At 37.9% G+C, this 18,107-nt stretch overlaps 4 protein-coding genes and 1 long non-coding RNA gene across 15 annotated transcripts; 2 read left to right on the forward strand and 3 right to left on the reverse strand.

Moving 5' to 3' along the window:
* Window positions 24-2,402, reverse strand: LOC104699837 (phosphatidate cytidylyltransferase 5, chloroplastic). The gene is made up of 7 exons (XM_010415235.2): window positions 1,957-2,402; window positions 1,455-1,768; window positions 1,184-1,374; window positions 960-1,084; window positions 671-804; window positions 474-589; window positions 24-398 (listed from the first exon to the last, which is right to left on the reverse strand). The coding sequence occupies exons 1-7, from the start codon at window positions 2,218-2,220 to the stop codon at window positions 319-321; spliced, it is 1,224 nt and encodes a 407-aa protein (XP_010413537.1). The 5' UTR covers window positions 2,221-2,402; the 3' UTR covers window positions 24-318.
* LOC104699838 (vesicle-associated protein 1-1) lies at window positions 2,611-4,881 on the reverse strand. Of its 2 annotated transcripts, none has more exons than XM_010415237.2 (8): window positions 4,641-4,881; window positions 4,479-4,549; window positions 4,276-4,357; window positions 4,055-4,170; window positions 3,796-3,951; window positions 3,653-3,697; window positions 3,294-3,371; window positions 2,611-2,956 (listed from the first exon to the last, which is right to left on the reverse strand). In XM_010415237.2, the coding sequence occupies exons 1-8, from the start codon at window positions 4,693-4,695 to the stop codon at window positions 2,843-2,845; spliced, it is 717 nt and encodes a 238-aa protein (XP_010413539.1). In that variant the 5' UTR covers window positions 4,696-4,881; the 3' UTR covers window positions 2,611-2,842. The 2 variants fall into 2 exon arrangements, with proteins under 2 accessions (XP_010413539.1, XP_010413538.1); XM_010415236.2 differs by having other exon boundaries at window positions 3,653-3,703; window positions 4,641-4,880.
* On the reverse strand, window positions 5,339-7,024 carry LOC104699839. Of its 2 annotated transcripts, none has more exons than XM_010415239.2 (2): window positions 6,846-7,024; window positions 5,339-6,524 (listed from the first exon to the last, which is right to left on the reverse strand). In XM_010415239.2, exon 2 carries the CDS (start codon window positions 6,506-6,508, stop codon window positions 5,501-5,503), a length of 1,008 nt encoding a protein of 335 aa, XP_010413541.1. In that variant the 5' UTR covers window positions 6,509-6,524; window positions 6,846-7,024; the 3' UTR covers window positions 5,339-5,500. The 2 variants fall into 2 exon arrangements, with proteins under 2 accessions (XP_010413541.1, XP_010413540.1); XM_010415238.2 differs by having other exon boundaries at window positions 5,339-6,530; window positions 6,846-7,023.
* LOC104699840 lies at window positions 7,419-10,986 on the forward strand. 9 transcript variants are annotated; one of them, XR_753450.2, is made up of 9 exons: window positions 7,419-7,820; window positions 8,205-8,262; window positions 8,405-8,517; window positions 8,654-8,992; window positions 9,091-9,321; window positions 9,556-9,664; window positions 9,957-10,161; window positions 10,484-10,589; window positions 10,719-10,986. It is a non-coding gene; the product is annotated as an uncharacterized LOC104699840 (long non-coding RNA). The 9 variants fall into 9 exon arrangements; XR_753446.2 differs by having other exon boundaries at window positions 7,419-8,517; window positions 8,654-8,756; window positions 8,931-8,992; XR_753445.2 differs by having other exon boundaries at window positions 7,419-8,517; window positions 8,654-8,756; window positions 8,935-8,992.
* LOC104704180 lies at window positions 13,463-14,265 on the forward strand. The gene is made up of 3 exons (XM_010420309.1): window positions 13,463-13,528; window positions 13,609-14,094; window positions 14,179-14,265. Exons 1-3 carry the CDS (start codon window positions 13,463-13,465, stop codon window positions 14,263-14,265), a joined length of 639 nt encoding a protein of 212 aa, XP_010418611.1.

An 18,107-nucleotide genomic window follows, 5' to 3' on the forward strand; every position in this document is an offset into this window, starting at 1 on the left:
TTTTTTTTTTTTTTCAAGGAAAGTAAAATAAATTGCATACGCCGCCGTTTCATTAACCAACCAGTAAGACAACACAAAAGCAACGGGCCGACAATCACCTGAATGATAAAACCAGTTACATACTCCCATTGAAGCAAAAGATGCATACCGGTTCAAGCAAACAACAAACCGGAGGCTAATCTCAGAATTTTCTGCAGCCACATTGACATAGCTATAATCTTCTTTTGAAGATCAATCTCGTAGAGGGAAAAAGTAGCACCGGTTTTGCAAGTATTCTTGAAGCTATAATGAGTTTCTTGGGGATATATCACCGCAGAATCAAACTCCATGAAGTCTTACGAATGAGTAGGCTAATGCACCAGTGAATATGTAACTATCAACCCTGTCTAATATTCCACCTGCAATAACATAAGATCGGTTAGAGAGGAAGCATTGAGAGACTATCAACCCTGTCTGATTTACCAGAGTATTACCATGTCCAGGGATGAGTGAGCCGGAGTCTTTGACACCCGCATCACGTTTGATCATTGACTCAGTTAAGTCACCAAAGACCGATCCAAAGAAGTTAAGAACTCCAAAAGCTATAATGCTGTTTAAATAGAACAAGTCAGAATAAAAGACAAACATTATGATTCAACAAGGCTCTAGGAATTCGATCGGATTTGAGTACCTGACAAGAGACTGAGGCCAAGACAAAGATTTGGACAGTAGAATGGTAATGGAAATACAACCAACAAGTCCTGCAAGAGCTCCTTCCCATGTCTTCTTTGGACTAATGCTAATAAGAGGAGTTTTACCAAATGCCTGCAATTTTAGTTGATTTACTTCAGGCGGAAGAACTTATTACAAGACTATATGCGCACTGCTAGGTCGATAATATCCGTAGTTCTTTTTATCGAATACACTGAATAGTATTCATCCTTAATTTGACTTGGATCTAATCTTCATTAGAGACATACCTTGCCACCGAGAAATGCAAACGTGTCTGAGGCAATTATACCACAGAATGAAATCAATATAGCAACAAGTCCAACTGTCCAATGTGCTTGACCACCGAGAATAATTGGCCAGCTTCTTCCAATTCCTATAAGAAATTAAACTGCTCAAGAGACTTAGTCTTTGCTAACTTAATGTATCAGCAGAGCTAAGAAGGATAATAATAATAATGGAATGGAGTGCTTGCCGGTGTTTAGAACAGGAGCAGTAAGACCACAACGTAGCTTAACCCAGAAACAAGGAAGATATCCACAGTAAAACAGCCCAAACATCGTACTACTCAGCTGAGAAAAACGCGGGTTTCCTCTCTGTAACAACAACGCCATTGCAACAACAAATGCTGCGGATGTCACCGAGATATCTATATGACCAAAATACCTAAAAAACAACATTTTTATCAGAATAAGAGAAAGAATCTCAAAGCTTTTAAGGTTTTTGACTGACTGAAACTAACTCACAATGTAAGTATAGGCATAAGGGCACAAATAATCGAGCAGACTCTAGAAAGATATCGTGGAGGAGGTGTCATTCCTTGAGCAATTCCTTTACTTCTCACCAGTTCGAAGTATTCTCGGGCACTTAGAAGAACCGCAGCTGCTAATGCTGCTGTGAAAACCCATCCTCCAGCTAATACAATACCTCCTACAGACAAGCCAATTCCTAGACCAAAAATTACTCTCTTCTTAAACTGGCTTCTAGATTTCTGCTTCTGATCATCTACACTCGAATCTTCTTCAATAATTTCCAATTCTTCTTGATCTCTGCTGTGTTCCTAAACAGATGGGAGTTGCAGCAATGCCATGATAAGTTTCTCTCAGCCTTTCATAGTCATCCAAAAAGAACAATTCTTTAACGAAACTCAAGTCCTTAAACACGAGTCTTAGTACTACTAAGCTGAAATTAACTATCTTCTGATCAATCTTCTTTATAGAGAATTTAAAGAAACAGGAATAAAGTTACCTCCTTTGAGTTGCCATCATCACCAATTTGATTTGATTCAGCTCGAGCAACGGCCGTGATGATAACGCGCCGGTTAACAGGAATACGACTAAAGCGAGAACGAGACAATGCTTTGGATTCGACGAGACCCAAATTCGAATACTTTTCGGAGAAGTGGGGAAGAGTTAGAGATTTTCTTGGAGAGGAACGGCAAGGACATGTACAGAGAGAGCTAAATGATAGTGGTACAGGCTTATACCTACAGACCTCAACAAAAGGCGCCATTGAAGTCCGAAATCAGAAAGAAGAAGAATTCAAAACCCTAAAAGAAGATGGTAGTATAAAGGACAAATCTTTACGATAACGGAATCCTCCGCATCACCAAAGGAGGGATTTTTAAGATTGTGTGATTCGGTGAATCTAATCGGAGCTTATAAGTTTTTGTACGGTGGAGATGCTAATGGGGGCAGTGGTGGTGGACCTGATGGTAATGGTACGACGAGAGATTGGTCTGAACTCCACGCGCATCTGTTGGCGCGTAGATCAGCTCTCTTTTTTGGGTTTGGGTGTGGTTAAACTCGAAGTCTCTGGCCGAGGAGGAAGGTTTCATTTTATGTTGTGGCTTCGGGCTACTTGGTTTAGATGATGAAATTTATGTTAAGAAAGATGAAAGAATTAGTGGAGAAATAACCCACGCAAAGTCATTGGATTACAAAAGTTGAAAACAAAGCAAACTCAGTTATGAAACACAAATCTTCTAGAGCACCTTTTTTTAGGCGAAATTGACAAATACATAAGAGAAAAAAGAATGTCCGACTGAAAGAGTTATAAGTCTATTGGTTTTGTTGTTGTTGATGTTTTCTTCTTCCTTCGTAGGGGTGAGGAATTAAATTCAGGTGGGCTGGTTTTATGTCCTCTTCATAATGTATCCCAAAATTAGACCGATGAGTCCGACCAGAAGAACGTACATGAACGGGATACCACCACTTTGGCTCTTCTTGCTTTCACGCCTTAACTGATCCTGCACATTCAATCCAATATCTTTCTCAGAAAACAATCTCAAGATTCTAAACTAAGCTTGTGAAGGCTGGTTTTGCTTAATGGTATTGTGATTTAATCTACTAGTAATAACATTCAAGGAACTTCTGATGTTAAATGATGGAGAAAAGAGTTTAGATAAGAGTCCAGGCTGGCCAATGTAAATGCTAAGTTCAAGCATCTATTCTCAAAGCATGTAAAAAATACTACAAAACGTTTCCTCGTAGTTGCTAATCGACAAAGTAATATTTTCGTTCCAAAAACAACAGCAAGGAGGAAAGATGCAGAGATAGAAAGGATTCAAGTGGAAGTTCTATTACCAGTTCTCTTTGAAGTCTGTTGTTCAGTTGCATGGCAGACTGTTTTTCCTCGGTTAGCTTTGTGATGAGAGCCCTCGCCTGAAAATCATTCAAATGTGATAAACCTTTTAAGTTACCTCTAAAGTTGTAATGGATTGAGCACTGAAGAGGCTTCTAAAAATGTGATGAACCTTTTAAGTAATCAACGTAAAGAAAGATTCTCAGCCTACTAAATCAGCCTAAAAGGCAACTTTTCAATAAAGTTACCTCTAAAGTTGTAACTAATCGGTTTTACTTTTTAGACAGAGCAAATGCAAAAGATAATAATAACAAATGGTTGTTTTTGACGGTTACAAGCTTAGAAAAATTGTGAAAAATACCTCAGATGTGTTTTCTTGAGGTTCACCTTTGTCCACGCTAAATCTCTGAAACTAAAATTAAACCAAAAATACATGAGAGTCTACAAAAAAACTACATGTCTAGCAGAGCACTCAAATATAAACTTAAGTTAATATCAACTAACCGAAAAATCAGAACCATGTCCGTTATCTGAGACAGAAGCCCTTGGTGAAGAACCCTCTTCTGATCCTTCATGAACTGGTGATGGTGGTCGTGGTGGAGCAACATAAGTAACCTTCAGTTTAGTCTCCTCAACTAGATGCCCAGCCTCTTTGCTAAACTGCAAAGTTTCATCACAAGAAAAAAAAAACAAACAATTGCTTTATAAACCAAACTGTAAAATCATCCATACAAAATCAACAATGGAATATAATCAAGTATACCATCTCAGGAGTAACTTCCTTGGCCGTGACACCAGGACTAGCAATCACACCTTGTAGCAGAAACTTGTCCTTACACTGCATATCAGAAGGAGCTTCCTTTTGAGCTTGCATGGTCACTAAATCAAAACACCAAACAAGAAATAATTCATCAAATTTCCCATTTTGGCAAAAATAACAAAAACACAAATCCATCTCTCGAGAGAGAAAGAGAGAGAACGGACCAAGAACTTCACAAGTAGACCTCGGAAGAACAACTCCAGTGTTAGGCCTAACACAATACTTTTTAGGATTCGTGGTCTTAACCTAAAAAAAAACACAACACAACCAAGAGAAGAAGCCTCAGGAAACATCGAGAGATAAAAAAGATAAAATCACAACAATTTTCTCAAATTCCAAAATCGAAATAGAGAAGAGAATTTATAACCTTAAAGGCCACATTATTATCAGTCTTGTTCGTCAAATACAGAGAGCAAGAGATCTGCTTCTTCAATTCAACTAAATAATCAAATTACATAAAAACGTTAACACCGTAACTCAGATCTGGGAGAAGAAGACATGCGAAACAATGAAAAGGTCCAAAACTTACAAGGGAATTGAAGGTCGAGAGGCTCGACGGTAAGAAGCTCGCTGCTGGTACTCATCCTGATCAGATCGCCGGAGATTCAAATCGATTCTCCCCGTACAAACGACCAAAAATGAAAAAAAGATTCCCGGCGAATAGATTCGTCCCCGTGACGCCCGTCTCCGGTTTCAAGAGAGAGCAGTCGTCGATCGAGAAACCGAGATCGAGAGAGAGAGAGAGAGAGCTAATGAAGAGAGTGGGGACATCGCTATATTTGTCTTGTTCATTTCTCAAGGGTATTATTGTCTTTTTACTTACATTTGATCAAAAACGCAAACGCGCCTCTAAATCGCAGACGCATTGAATGAAATTAACAAATAAAACATAGTTAATGAAAGAATAGAATCTGATCATAAATAACGTATATGTTTTGGTTACTGTTTACCAACTTTGCAATACGAAAACGGTAAAGCCTATACAAATCTGCTTTTGTTTTGTTTTTTTTTTTCTTTGGCAAGACTTGAAAACTAAACGAAGAAACATATACTATCTCTTTACTTTTAAAGCAAGTTGTTGCGGATTTGTTGTTCTAAATGCAAAACCAGCAAACCAATCAGACTCTATATAACAAGAGACGAACCAACAAAAAATTACATACGAAATATGCATTATTGACAGCTGAATCGGAAACGCATTGAAATATTATGTATCACACACCTAACTTAAAAAAAAAGTGAATAATATAGAATATGTTTTTATCATTATCAGTTTATCACCAACTCACGAATAAATAAAAGCTATACAGTGAGTAGAAAGAGTTACAGATATGTAGTCTGACATGACTTCTGAAAACTAAACGAAGAAAACATCTAATATATCTGTCTTTACTTAGAAGCAACAGATGGTGGTTGCTGACTTGTTGTTCTAGATGCAAAACCAGCAAACCAAGCAACTCTCATGAGTTGCATTCCCAAGATCAATACCCACCAAGAGACAAGCCCACGAAGCATATGAACCACCCAAACCGGTGCGTTGACCTCAGCACAAAGTGTCAACCCTCTCATCAGTTGCAAGATTCGGTAAGCCTCGTAGACAACTGGTGTGACTAGCCATACCGGTGATTGCCAGTGCCATGTGAGGATCTCTGTTAATGTCTGAACCGCGAGGAGAATGAAGTAAGGGAAGAAGAGAACAGCTGACGAGAGGAAAGGAAGCTGGGGTTGGAGAGAAGCTAATATGCCGGATTGGGATCCGAAGAGAAGTAACGTTGGGACGAGAAACCCGGTTATGAGTGAAAACAAGTTCCAGAACTTGTAGCTAAACGGTGGTGTGCTGGTGCAGGACTGTGATGGGTCTTTAGGACGAGCGCAAGAATCAGCCATCAAGAGGAAAAGTGATGCTCCGAGGTTGAAAATGCAATCTAGACCGATCAAGGAAAGCAGACTGACCACGTTGGAACCGAGGAAAACGGATGACAGAGGAAGCCACAAAGTGGGTGCCATACCGCTAGTGAGGAGAACAGATGGACCCAAAAGCCATATTGGCCATTTAAGTACCTGAACTTGAGAGTTCTTCTGTTGTTGCGCTGAATCTAGTTTCTCTTCTTCTTCTTCCTCTGCAGTCTCGGATACAATAGATTCGAAGACATTAGCGGTTTTGTCCAATACTATATCAGCAGCAGCTTCTTCTTCTTCTTCCGCAGAAGCATGAATGAAAGGTGATGGTTCCCACTGAGAGAGTTTAGTTGTGCATAAGACACGGAGGTTTCTGAAACGGAGATGACAAGATCCGGGGGTCTTAAGGTTCTGCATCAAACTCGGGTTCTTGAGACGGAATCTTGGAGTCATGGTGCATAGAGACTTTGTAAGAGAAACCATTCCTTGGGACACCATTGAAGTCTCTAACTCTCTGTTTCTTAACATAAACAAACAAAACAGAAGAATTCAATATTATCAGGACCAAGAAGATTACATGGGGAACTTATTAAACCGGATAATCAAAATCAATTAACGAGTAGGAATCTTGAATTGGTTACTTGTTCCAATTAGATCAAATCTTGACGCAAACTTATAAGCGATAAGGAGGAAATAAATCAAACTGAAGTCGATTTATCAAAATCAATTTTACCACGAATTATCGGGAAAGCAAACGCGAAAGCACTTTATATCAGGACGAAGAAGACGAAGAATGCGATATGAAATTGGAGAAAAAGAAACAAAAAAAACTCACCGGTGAATCGCAGAACGGTAAGATCCCTAAATCCGTTGGCTATTTTCTTCTCTTTAACTAAACGTCTCCGGACTCCGGAGAGTAGGACAAAAAAAATCTTGGGAGTAAGCGTCGTGTCCAAAGATAAAACATGTCCAGTACATAAAACATCTTGGGAGTAACCCTCGTGTTTGGATGCAAAGATAACATTTGGCTCTCAGATATATATATATATATATATATATATATATATCATATAATATGTGTCGATGGCCTGAAATTTCAGGCCCTGAATAGTCGGCCCATATGTGTTAGTGGACTTGTTAGATTACTTATTAGGTTAAGAGTACCCGTCACGCCGAACCGGATTAAACCGAAGTTAGCCGTCTCTTGACTGATTCGATTTCAGTCTTTATTAATTTGCTAGTTGATAAAAATTACTTATTAATAAAAGGGTTTATTAGAAGCTCCTCAAGCTATCCAATTCTAAAACACCTTAGGAGATGCCACGTAAGCTCTTTTATTTCTCTCTGAGTCGGATTGATTCGTTTCTATAAACAGGTTTCGATGGATACCAAATAAATAACGCCTCAAAAAAAAGAAAAAAAAAAAATTAACGCCATCTCTTTGCTTCTCCTCCCACCTTCATCGACTCAGTTTGCCCTGTTCCACATACCCAAAAACCTCAATCGATTCAACTTACTCACAGATTAGAAAAGAACCTCCAGTTATCAAACATCATAGCTTCCCCACTTCCTCTTCTTCAAAGTCCAATTTAATGGCCACTACCTCAAAAAGTCATTAACAGTTTCAGAAATCAAATCTATAAAACCAGTACCCTCGCCGACCATACAAACATCTCTGTATATATTATGTTTGTCTCTCTTCCATAATCCTTCGGTGATATATATCCATGCGTTTCTGTTTCATTAGGTTCAGGTTCTCAAACTTATCATCACAATGGGACAACAACATTTGATCGTCGCTCGTGTTACGGTGATTCTCAGTTTCTCACCGACTATACAAAATACAAAGCGAATTTTATTTTCATCGTTGCACCGTGCTTTCAGAAGCTTATGCCTTCGAATAATAAGTTTTAAGTACAATTGCGATTTGGTTTCTCTTTTAGTTACCATAGAAGTATTATTGTATTCGCACAATGGATTTCTCCACGTGTATAGAGTTACAGGCCGTTCTAATATGGTGAATGTTTTTATCTAGATCTCTGTTTTTGGTCTTCTGATTTGGCTGAGCTTCTATACATTATGATCAGTAGTGTACTGTTTAGTATTTTTCACTGGCTATATTTTATATTTGTCCATCGACATGCCAAAAGGTAATCTTTATTGTGTTGTTGCTGTTGAATCTGTTGGGAAGCAGGTTCCAATGGCTTTCCTTGAGAGAGTTAAGGAGGATTTTAGCAAGAAATATGGTGGTGGTAAGGCTACCACTGCTCAAGCCAACAGCTTGAACAGAGAGTTTGAGTACTTTAAGCTCTACCATCAGAATGTGGAAACAAAACCTTCCTTCTTTTAGTCTTTTGTGAATATGATTTTTTACGAATTTTGTTGTACCTTCAGGTCTAAACTTAAGAAGCACATGTGGTACTTTGTGGATCATCCTGAAGAGATCAGCAAACTTGCCAAGGTTAAGGCTCGAGGTGAAGGGTGTTATGATGGAGAACATTGAGAAGGTCAGATATGTGTATCTATGACCGTCTCAGAATACAGTATCAGTGATTTAAGTATATTCGTCATGTCTGGTTTGATCTTCTCTGCCCCCAGCTTTTGCTAAGCTACATGAGTTTCATGTAATTCATTTATTTGCAGGTCGTGGGGTTCAAGCCATGACATTCTTTTGGAGTGATTTCTGATCTGCACATAAAGTGAGCATTATCTTTACCAAATTTAAGCCTAACAACAAGTCTTTCAGGTTCGACATTTTTCCTATCCACATATTCTTGGTAAAAACCTAAGAAGAATGGCTCCATGGGTTTTATTATCTTCAAACATTTCTGTTGAGTTAAGATAACAAATCTGACTCTTACTTTCTATGACTAGCCCTTCAGTTTCTTACTAACCTGCTTTAATTTCCGTTAATGCAAAGATAGAGAAAGAGAGAAATAGAGAGACATGGTTAATTGAAAAGATGTTTTTCCAGAAAACAAGGTTAGTTGAAGAGATATGCTCAGTATGATTGAACAAATATATGTTGTCAAGATGTGGTGTATGATGAAACTAATTTATTAAACTATATGCTTTCACAGATAAGGATCAAACTTGCAATGGTTGGTAGACTGGTGATCAAGAGTTTTCTAATTGTTGGTTCATAGATATCAATTGTGATTCAGATGAATGCGCAAGAAATAATAGTCACTGAGTTCCATCCCAGAAATGCTATATTACATGTGTGAAGTAAAAAGTGTTTCAGAGTGGAAGCGACTGTAAGGTTTTCTCGGAACGATCATAGATGTTTCTTTGGTCTGTGTCAACTCAAGGTATTAAGATTGTTGAAAAGCATGTGCAAAATTCATTTCATAGTAATGCATATATTTGACTTGGTCATCCGTAAAAATTTCTTTAAAATCCATAAGTCCATCAGACTTATTAACGTAAGTGATGCTTAATTGTGTATCTTTTTTTAATACACATGGTCATGTGATACATAATTAAGGTTACATGTTTGACTCTCGGCTTCCTGCATCTTCTTATTAACCTTTTTAATTTTTCAGACCACAGTGGTTGATGCAAAGAAAGAGAGGGAGCTTAAACATGGTTTATCAACTAGGCAGCGCTCAAATGCATGAATTTCCCCGGCAGTTTCATACATCATATTATTAAGTATCCACTTTTTCTCCAAGTCCTAAAATGATTTATTTGGTACATGTATTGATAATACATTACAAAAATGAGTTCAACGTCTATAATGTAGTCTTTTCTAAGACTGTTCTTTAGCTAGGGAACTATGTCCATCAATGCATTTGGGAGTAAGATCAAATAAAATATTGTATTGGTTGTGTCGCTTGATAGCGCAAATGCTCTGGCAAACCCATTCAAAACTATAGTCACATATAGAAGTTATTTAATTTTAGTATTCATGTCATCATTCATTCATTTGCATCAATTGTTGCAGCGCATTATTCATGTGTGATCAAGGTATGTCTAGAAAAGACATAGGCAACTAGCAAGCATGTGAGTCTTTTTTACCAGATGGGTCTGAGAATACACACAATCTAAGACTAGAGCCTGAACTGAAGAATCGAGAGGACAAGCAGATATGGTGGTGAGTGAGAAATCATCAGAATAGAACAAAATAAACGGAATTAAGCATCAATAAGGTCAGCATCTATCTTCACTCTCTCTTTACCAGTGTCTTGCATTTGTCCTTTATGGCTGGAAAAAAAAATTGGGCCAATTAAAAAAAGGAAACGGAGATTGATGTAAAAAAAAAATATGGAGATAATAGATAACTATAGATTTTGAGTATTATATATCAATGCTAGAAATGTACTCATGCTAAAGATTTCATGACTACATATGAGAGTTGTGGTAAAAAAGGGAATCGATATGGTGTTGCTATAATGATCAAGATTGATGAAAAAAATACGGAGATAAGTAGATAACAATAGATTTTGAGTATAATATATCAATGCCACTCAGGTTAAAGAATTCATGACTACAGATGGGAGTTGTGGTCAAAAAGGGATTTCGATATGGTGTAGCTAAAATGATCAAAGCTACAATTTACACCCAAAATTGTATAAAGGTGAGTATTGATATGGATTCCTCAATGCAATGAATAGTGATATACTGTATTCCAATTTTTTCGATAAATAACTGATTCTAACCTTTTGTTGCATGCATATTTATGATCAATTTTGTATAATCGTAATAGCTAAAGATAACATAGAAAAACAAATTCTAGCTGGAGAGATGATAAGGATTGTTGGTAACACAATGCAAAGAGATTGACAAGAGAGAAGGAAAGTTCACAGAAATGTAAGAAAATAGTAAGATAGTTTATGCCGAAAGGTATGTAATTCAAAGACTATCTGAAAGTTCATAGAGAGATTTAACATCTTATTTTGCATATTATAATCATGATTTAACAATTGTAACAATTATAATTCAAAGATATTGCGTATGGAAAATTTATGTAACAACTGTAACGTGTAATTGTATACAAAAGAAGGCTTGATAATTTGATATGGTGTAGGAAATAAATAAATGAATAGAGATAACTAAAGAAGTCGGAAAATTATACACAAATATATAGTACCACATACGGTAGGTTATTTTTTTCAAAACATTATTGCACACAATCACATAACGTAAAAAGTAAAATAATGAAAATAAATTAATTCTAGAAATATGAAATGTTAGAATTATACCGGACGTAGCCCAGAGTTTCCTCTAGTTAATAAGTAAAACTTTCATGTACTTATTTCGATGAAGACGCGCGTTATGAGAAATCCGAGACGGAGACATCATTGGCGAATGAATATTTGCTTACTCCAATTATTAAACCGACTAAACTAGCCCTGATGTTAATGGTTTCAAAGTTTGGGGAATCAATGGAGGTGGCGGCTTGAGATTTACAGCGGTGAACTCTGTATATTGCATCGACACCACATATATATATATATATATATACCTTACCAATCAAAAATAAATAAACATGAACAAAAATTAATATATTATATATACCAAGTAATAAAATCTTAGTGGCAAATATGAACCAATATCCACTCGTATATAATGCACCGTATATTATGTCAATAATTAAATACGAGAAAAATGCCAAATAAATTCTTAACTTTTAAATTTGCGTCGAAAAAAGTCTAGACTTTTTTAATACTCAAGTTTTGGTTGACTATAAAATTAATTGATAAACTTTTGTTGATTTGGCCGATTTAGTCATTGTGATAATCACCGTTAGAAACCCGAAAACGGACTTAATTAACCGTTAACGGTGTCCGTTTATCACAAAACGACATCGTTTCTCTTAATGAAGAAACATAAAACCCCCAAATCGATTTCTAGGGTTCCTAAACCCCTCCAAATCGATTTCTAGTTCGAAACCCCGAAATCATTCTCCAATTCCAATCCCGTTGAAAAAAAATCTCTCATTATCTGAAATCGAGATGAAACCTAATTGTGATGGCAAGAACCCGTGGAGGAGGACGGAAGCTTCCAACTCGGTGGTCAATGAGACTGAATTCGTCGGAGATAGTGGAGGCAATGGAGACGGTGGAGACAGCGGATGCAATGGAGACGGTGGAGACTACGGAGGCAATGGAGACAAAGGCAACAATTCGCAACCCATCTGAGAGTGAGGCTGTTTCAAACCAACCCGAAGGAGTGACTAAGATTGGTCAACCGAAACAGAAAAAGAGAAGGAAGTATCGAAAAAGGAAGAAGGGTGAAGATATTGAAGAAGATCGTGAGGTTGTTAGTGGGGATGATTGTACAGTGGCTGGCGATGAATACTGTGATGAGATTGGTTATGCAGACGAGGTAAACGGAAACGAAAACGAAGAGGAAGTTTGTCAATCTGACCAATTGGTCGTTGTAGTTGTAGAACCAGTTCTAGGTGTTGAAGAAAATGGTGTAGGAAATGTAGGTGTAGAAGAAAACAATTGAAATTCCAATGTAAGAGAAAATATTGAAAGAGATGAAGAAGATGCAGGTGTCGAGGAAGAAAATTGTGAAGACTTTGAAGCCGAATTTGGAACAGCTGCGAGAGATGAGGAAGATAATGAAGATGATGCAGATAGTGGAGATGATATATGGGAATATGAGAGGATTCCAGATCCTCTATCAGACAGTAATGATGAAGACGATTGTGATGAAAATGGTGATGGTCCTGAAGCTGAAGATCCTGAAGTACTGCTGAGTTTGGGAAAAACATTCAATGGCCCAGAAGAATTCAAGATAGCTGTCTTGAGGTATTGTTTGAAAACCAGATACGACATCAAGCTTTATAGGTCACAAAGTTTGAAGATTGGTGCGAAGTGTTCTGCCACTGATGTCAAATGTCCATGGAGATGATATTGTGCGTATGACAAGAAAAAGCATAAGATGCAAGTTAAAATATACAATGAAGAACATGCTTGTGTGAGGTCAGGGTACTCGAAGATGTTAAAGCAAGGAACAATTGCTTGGTTGTATAGAGAAAGGTTGAGAAGGAATCCCAAAATTACTAAACAAGAGATGGTTGCAGAGATCTTAAGGGAGTACGGTTTGACAGTGACTGAAGACCAATGTGCAAAGGCGAAGACCAAAGTTCTTAAAGAAAGGAAAGTGACGCATCAAGAACATTTTGCTCGTATTTTTGATTATCAAGCAGAGATCTTCCGATCTAATCCGGATACAACATTTGAGATTGAGACTGTACCGGGTACAACCATTGGAAGCTTACTAAGGTTTTACCGTCTGTTCATCTGTCTTAAGTTACAAAGAGATTCTTGGAAGCATACATGCAGACCTATCATAGGAATAGATGGTGCCTTTCTGAAGTGGGACGTTAAAGGTCAACTCTTAGCTGCTGTGGGAAGAGATGGGGATAATAGAATTGTTCCTATTGCATGAGCTGTTGTTGAGATTGAGAATGATGATAACTGGAACTGGTTTCTAAGGATGCTCAGTGCGAAGTTGGATCTTAAAGATAGGAAAAATTTCACAGTCATCTCAGACAAACAGTCGGTTAGTCCACTAAATTATTTTACATTCAATCTTACGATAAATGTCATTGTTATTCTTACTTGTTGTATGGCTAATTACAGGGTTTAGTGAAAGCAATCCAAACAGTCATTCCAGAAACTGAGCATAGGCAGTGTTCTAGGCACATCATGGACAACTGGAAGAGAAACAACCATGACATGGAGCTGCAGAGACTCTTCTGGAAGATAGCTAGGAGCTACACGGTAGGAGAATTCAATGGATATATGCTGGAGCTGAAGAATTACAATCCAAGTGCCTATGAGTCTCTACTGAAGACTAATCCCAGGTCATGGTCTAGAGCATTCTTTAAGATTGGAAGTTGCTGCAATGACAACTTGAACAACCTTAGTGAGTCTTTCAATAGGACAATCCGCCAAGCGAGAAGGAAACCATTACTAGAGATGTTGGAAGATATTAGAAGGCAGTGTATGGTGCGCAATGCCAAAAGATATATAGTCGTTGGTAGATTGAAGACTCGAATCACAAAGAGAGCTCATGCTGAGATAGGGAAGAATATTGCTGGGGCACAGGCTTGTGAAAGATGGATGGCAAGACACAACAAACATGAAATAAAACATGGTGATATGATTTACTAAGTGGACATGAGTGCTCGTACATGTGGTTGTATAAAGTGGCAAATGACAAGGATACCATGTGCTCATGTTGCATCTGTCATCATAGGGAAGAAAGAGAAAGTTGAAGATTATGTTGTGGACTAGTACACAACAAGAATGTGGGAGCAAACATACTACGATGGTATTGGGCATGTTCAAGGCAAGCTCTTGTGGCCAAATGTGAACAGATTAGGAGTGTTGCCACCTCCATGGAGAAGAGGCAATCCTGGTAGACCAAATAACCATGCTAGGCGAAAGGGGATGTTTGAGACTGCTTCTAGCTCCAACACCACGTTATCACGCATGAATCGTGTCATGACATGTTCAAACTGCAAGGAAGAAGGACACAACAAACAAAGCTGTAAGAATCCGAGAGTTGCAACTCCACCAAGGAGAGGAAGAGGTCGACCAAGAAAAGATCAGGTAATAATCAGAGTTGGTGTTTGTTTAGAATATTGAATGAATATTGATATTGTTATTGACTTAGGAACCGAGGATTATCTTATTTGGACAAGGACAACCGTTGGTTGGAGAAACATCTCAGGGACCACCATCTGAGGGACCACCATATCATGGAACATAATCTCATGGAACATCATCTCAGGGACCATCTTCCCAGGGACCATCATCTCATGGACCATCTTCTCAGGGACAATCTCAGAGACCATCTCAGGGAGCATCATCTCTTAGAGGACGTTCATCACAGCGAGGAGGATCACAAAGAGGAGGCTCACAGAGAGGAAGATCACATATACCACCAAATCAGAGAGAAGAGCACATATACCACCACCGCAAACAGGAGGATCTCAGGATGCATCTCAGAGAGGCGGAAGTTCTCGGACAGGAGGTTGGCGTCCATGGTTTCAATGTTCAAGCTAATAAGCTTCTGTTGATGCAGTTTATGTGTTTTTTGGTTAGTTGCAGAATCGTATTTGGTGTTGTTGTTTGAGTGGTTTGGCTTGTGTGTCATTACCATTTTAGGTGTTGGTGTTGGTGTTGGCTTGTGTGTCATTACCATGAATTGTATTTGGTGTTGGTGTTGTGTTTTGTTTTGTATTAAGACATGTTCTATTAGGTTATTTTCAGACATGATCTAAACATGAAAATGTCTATTTCATTCACCACCTCCAAGCGATTACAACACAGACAAACCTCTTATAAAAATACACTTAATAACCAAAAACAACTTTCTTTTCTTTTCATTCACCATACATCACATAAACCAACATAATGGTGATAACACAAAACACACTTTGAAGCACACTTTACATTTGTGAAATTCCATTTTGCTAATCATTTCTTCATCCTTCAATTCTTGAATCATAGCCTTTAACTCATTTACCTCACATTTAGCTTTGCTAATCTCATTTGCCATGATGGCTACTCTTGGCAGAGCATCTTCAACTTCTTCAAACACGGCATCCTCGACCCACTTAAACAAGTGATGCTAATGCACATACAAATGACACATTATTACCTTGAATTGGCTAACAGAACGAAGAACAAATTTCTATACTTACATCTTTCTTGGTTGTCCACGAATTCACATCTCTTTTGCTGGCACAACGGAAGAAAAGTCGTCCCGGATTCTCTTGCANTTACATTTGTGAAGTTCCATTTTGCTAATCATTTCTTCATCCTTCAATTCTTCAATCATAGCTTTTAACTCATTTGCCTCACATTTAGCTTTGCTAATCTCATTTGCCATGATCGCTACTCTTGGCAGAGCATCTTCAACTTCTTCGAACACGGCATATTCGCATCTCTTTTGCCCGCACAACGGAAGAAAGGACGTCCCGGATTCTCTTGCATCTTAGAAGTAAAGATAGTGACACCTAAACCACATACACACTTCGACGGCACACCACGCTCACCGACGACACTGGATGTGATAGAGCTGGAACTCATTGGACAAGACTTCGGGGTTTCGAACTAGAAATCGATTTGGGGGGGGAGGGGGGTTTAGGAACCCTAGAAATCGATTTGGGGATTTTATGTTTCTTCATTAAGAGAAACGATATCGTTTTGTGATAAACTGACACTGTTAACGGTTAATTAACTCCGTCTTCGGGTTTCTAACGGTGATTATCACGCTGACTAAAACGGCCAGGTCAACAAAAATTTATCAATTAATTCTATAGTCAACCAAAACTTGAGGATTAAAATGACATGTTAAAAGTCCAGGCTTTTTTTCGGCGCAAATTTGAAAGTTGGGGATTTATTCGGCATTTTTCCCAATACTATGTAGTATTATTGAGTAAAGCAATATACGGTAGAGCATATGTAAAAGAAATTTTGTAAAGTATAGATCTCGCCAGAACATGCTTTTAGTTAGTTTGGTAAATAATAATTCGTTTGATGGGAAAAAACGCCTGGAATTAGAGGTTTCACGACTTTACTCAGCGTGGATTTCGGAGGCGACATGCTCTTCGAGTAAAGAGTAGAGGAAATTGATCTAAAAGGGAAAGAATTGAAGAACTTTCCGGCGAATAACGAAGAACAAAGGAGGCGAGAGCAAAACAAAATGCAGAGGGCAAATAACAAATTTTCAGAATAAAATAGAAAAGAGTCGGGAGAGTTACCTTTATACACAGAACTAAGAGGAAGTAATGATTTTCCTGGGAAAGCGAGAAGTCCCGGTTCATTTTTTCTCTCGTATAGCGTGTTAAGCTTCTCGGTGGGCCCCAAAGCTTGTTCGGAAAGGCAAATTTCATCATTACCACGATCAAATCATGGGATATGGGGGATATTTAGTTTCCCGAAAATAGCTGATTGAAGATCAAAAATCCCCCGAGCTGTGTTGTACCCATGATTGTTCATCTCGAGTAATGGGCTAAGGCCCGGACCAAGCACACTAAATGGGCCAAGGATATAGTATGGACCGGCCCACTAAGCCTGATGTGAGGTTGGGAACGTAGAGAAGGGTCCCTCGAATCAGTTCGCAGTTCGGACTCGAACAAAGATTCCTGCAATTTATCGGATTGATTAGGGTGCGAGATTTATGTAGAGAATTTATGATGCGTTGATTGTAATGAACTGATATAAATATGTAAGGAGAGCCACTGTAAGGGGGATCGAAAAAATATTTTCTCTTGAGCGATAATATACACACTTTTTCTTAGCATTTACTCTCTAAATTTAGTTCGAAACGTTAACGGTGGTGGGTTTCTCCGTTCAGAAACCACTTCGGAAGGAGAATTCGATTTTAGTTCTCACAGTGGTGATGAGCGGTATGGGGACGGACTGCACATCTGACTTGCTTCAAGATTTTAACCAATTTTTTTAATTAAACTCCCTCTGTTTTGGCTTTGGTCTTGAAATAAACGTTGCATCTGTTGTACAAACGCTATTTTGTTTTTGAATCTAATTTAACATTTAAAAAAAAAAAAAATTGCAATTACATTCACTAGTATAAGTATTATCATCATATCTTGCACCCATTTACGTATCTACAATTTATTTTACCGCTGACAATAAGTTTTTCACTCGATCGATTATCTTGTACCACTCAAATATGGTCTCTAACACCACCATCATTTAGATATATATATTATATATATACACACACACATTAAGTCCATTATTTGGTCTTTTTCATTTTTACAAAGCTTTTAATCTATACTGTTTAGTCAGTAACATTTGTTTAAATATATTTGGCAAGTGAAACAGCAATATTTATGTGAGGAATTCTGAGGGATATGTCTTGGTGTATGATCTTAGAGATGGTAAAATTGACTACATTGAGTTGCCATATGATGAAATATTCTTTAGTCACGATGTGTACAGACAATGTGCTATATATACACTACAATCATGTTTGGTTAATGTGGTATAACTCCAAGACGAAGGAATGTGCTGTATATACACCACATAGAAAAGTCTATTAATTCGAAGCAGAACATGTATAGAATACTATTAATTTGAAGCAGAACATGTATAGAATAGAA

The sequence above is a fragment of the Camelina sativa genome, chromosome 7, assembly GCF_000633955.1.
Source record: "Camelina sativa cultivar DH55 chromosome 7, Cs, whole genome shotgun sequence".
In the NCBI taxonomy this organism is placed as follows: Eukaryota; Viridiplantae; Streptophyta; class Magnoliopsida; order Brassicales; family Brassicaceae; genus Camelina; species Camelina sativa.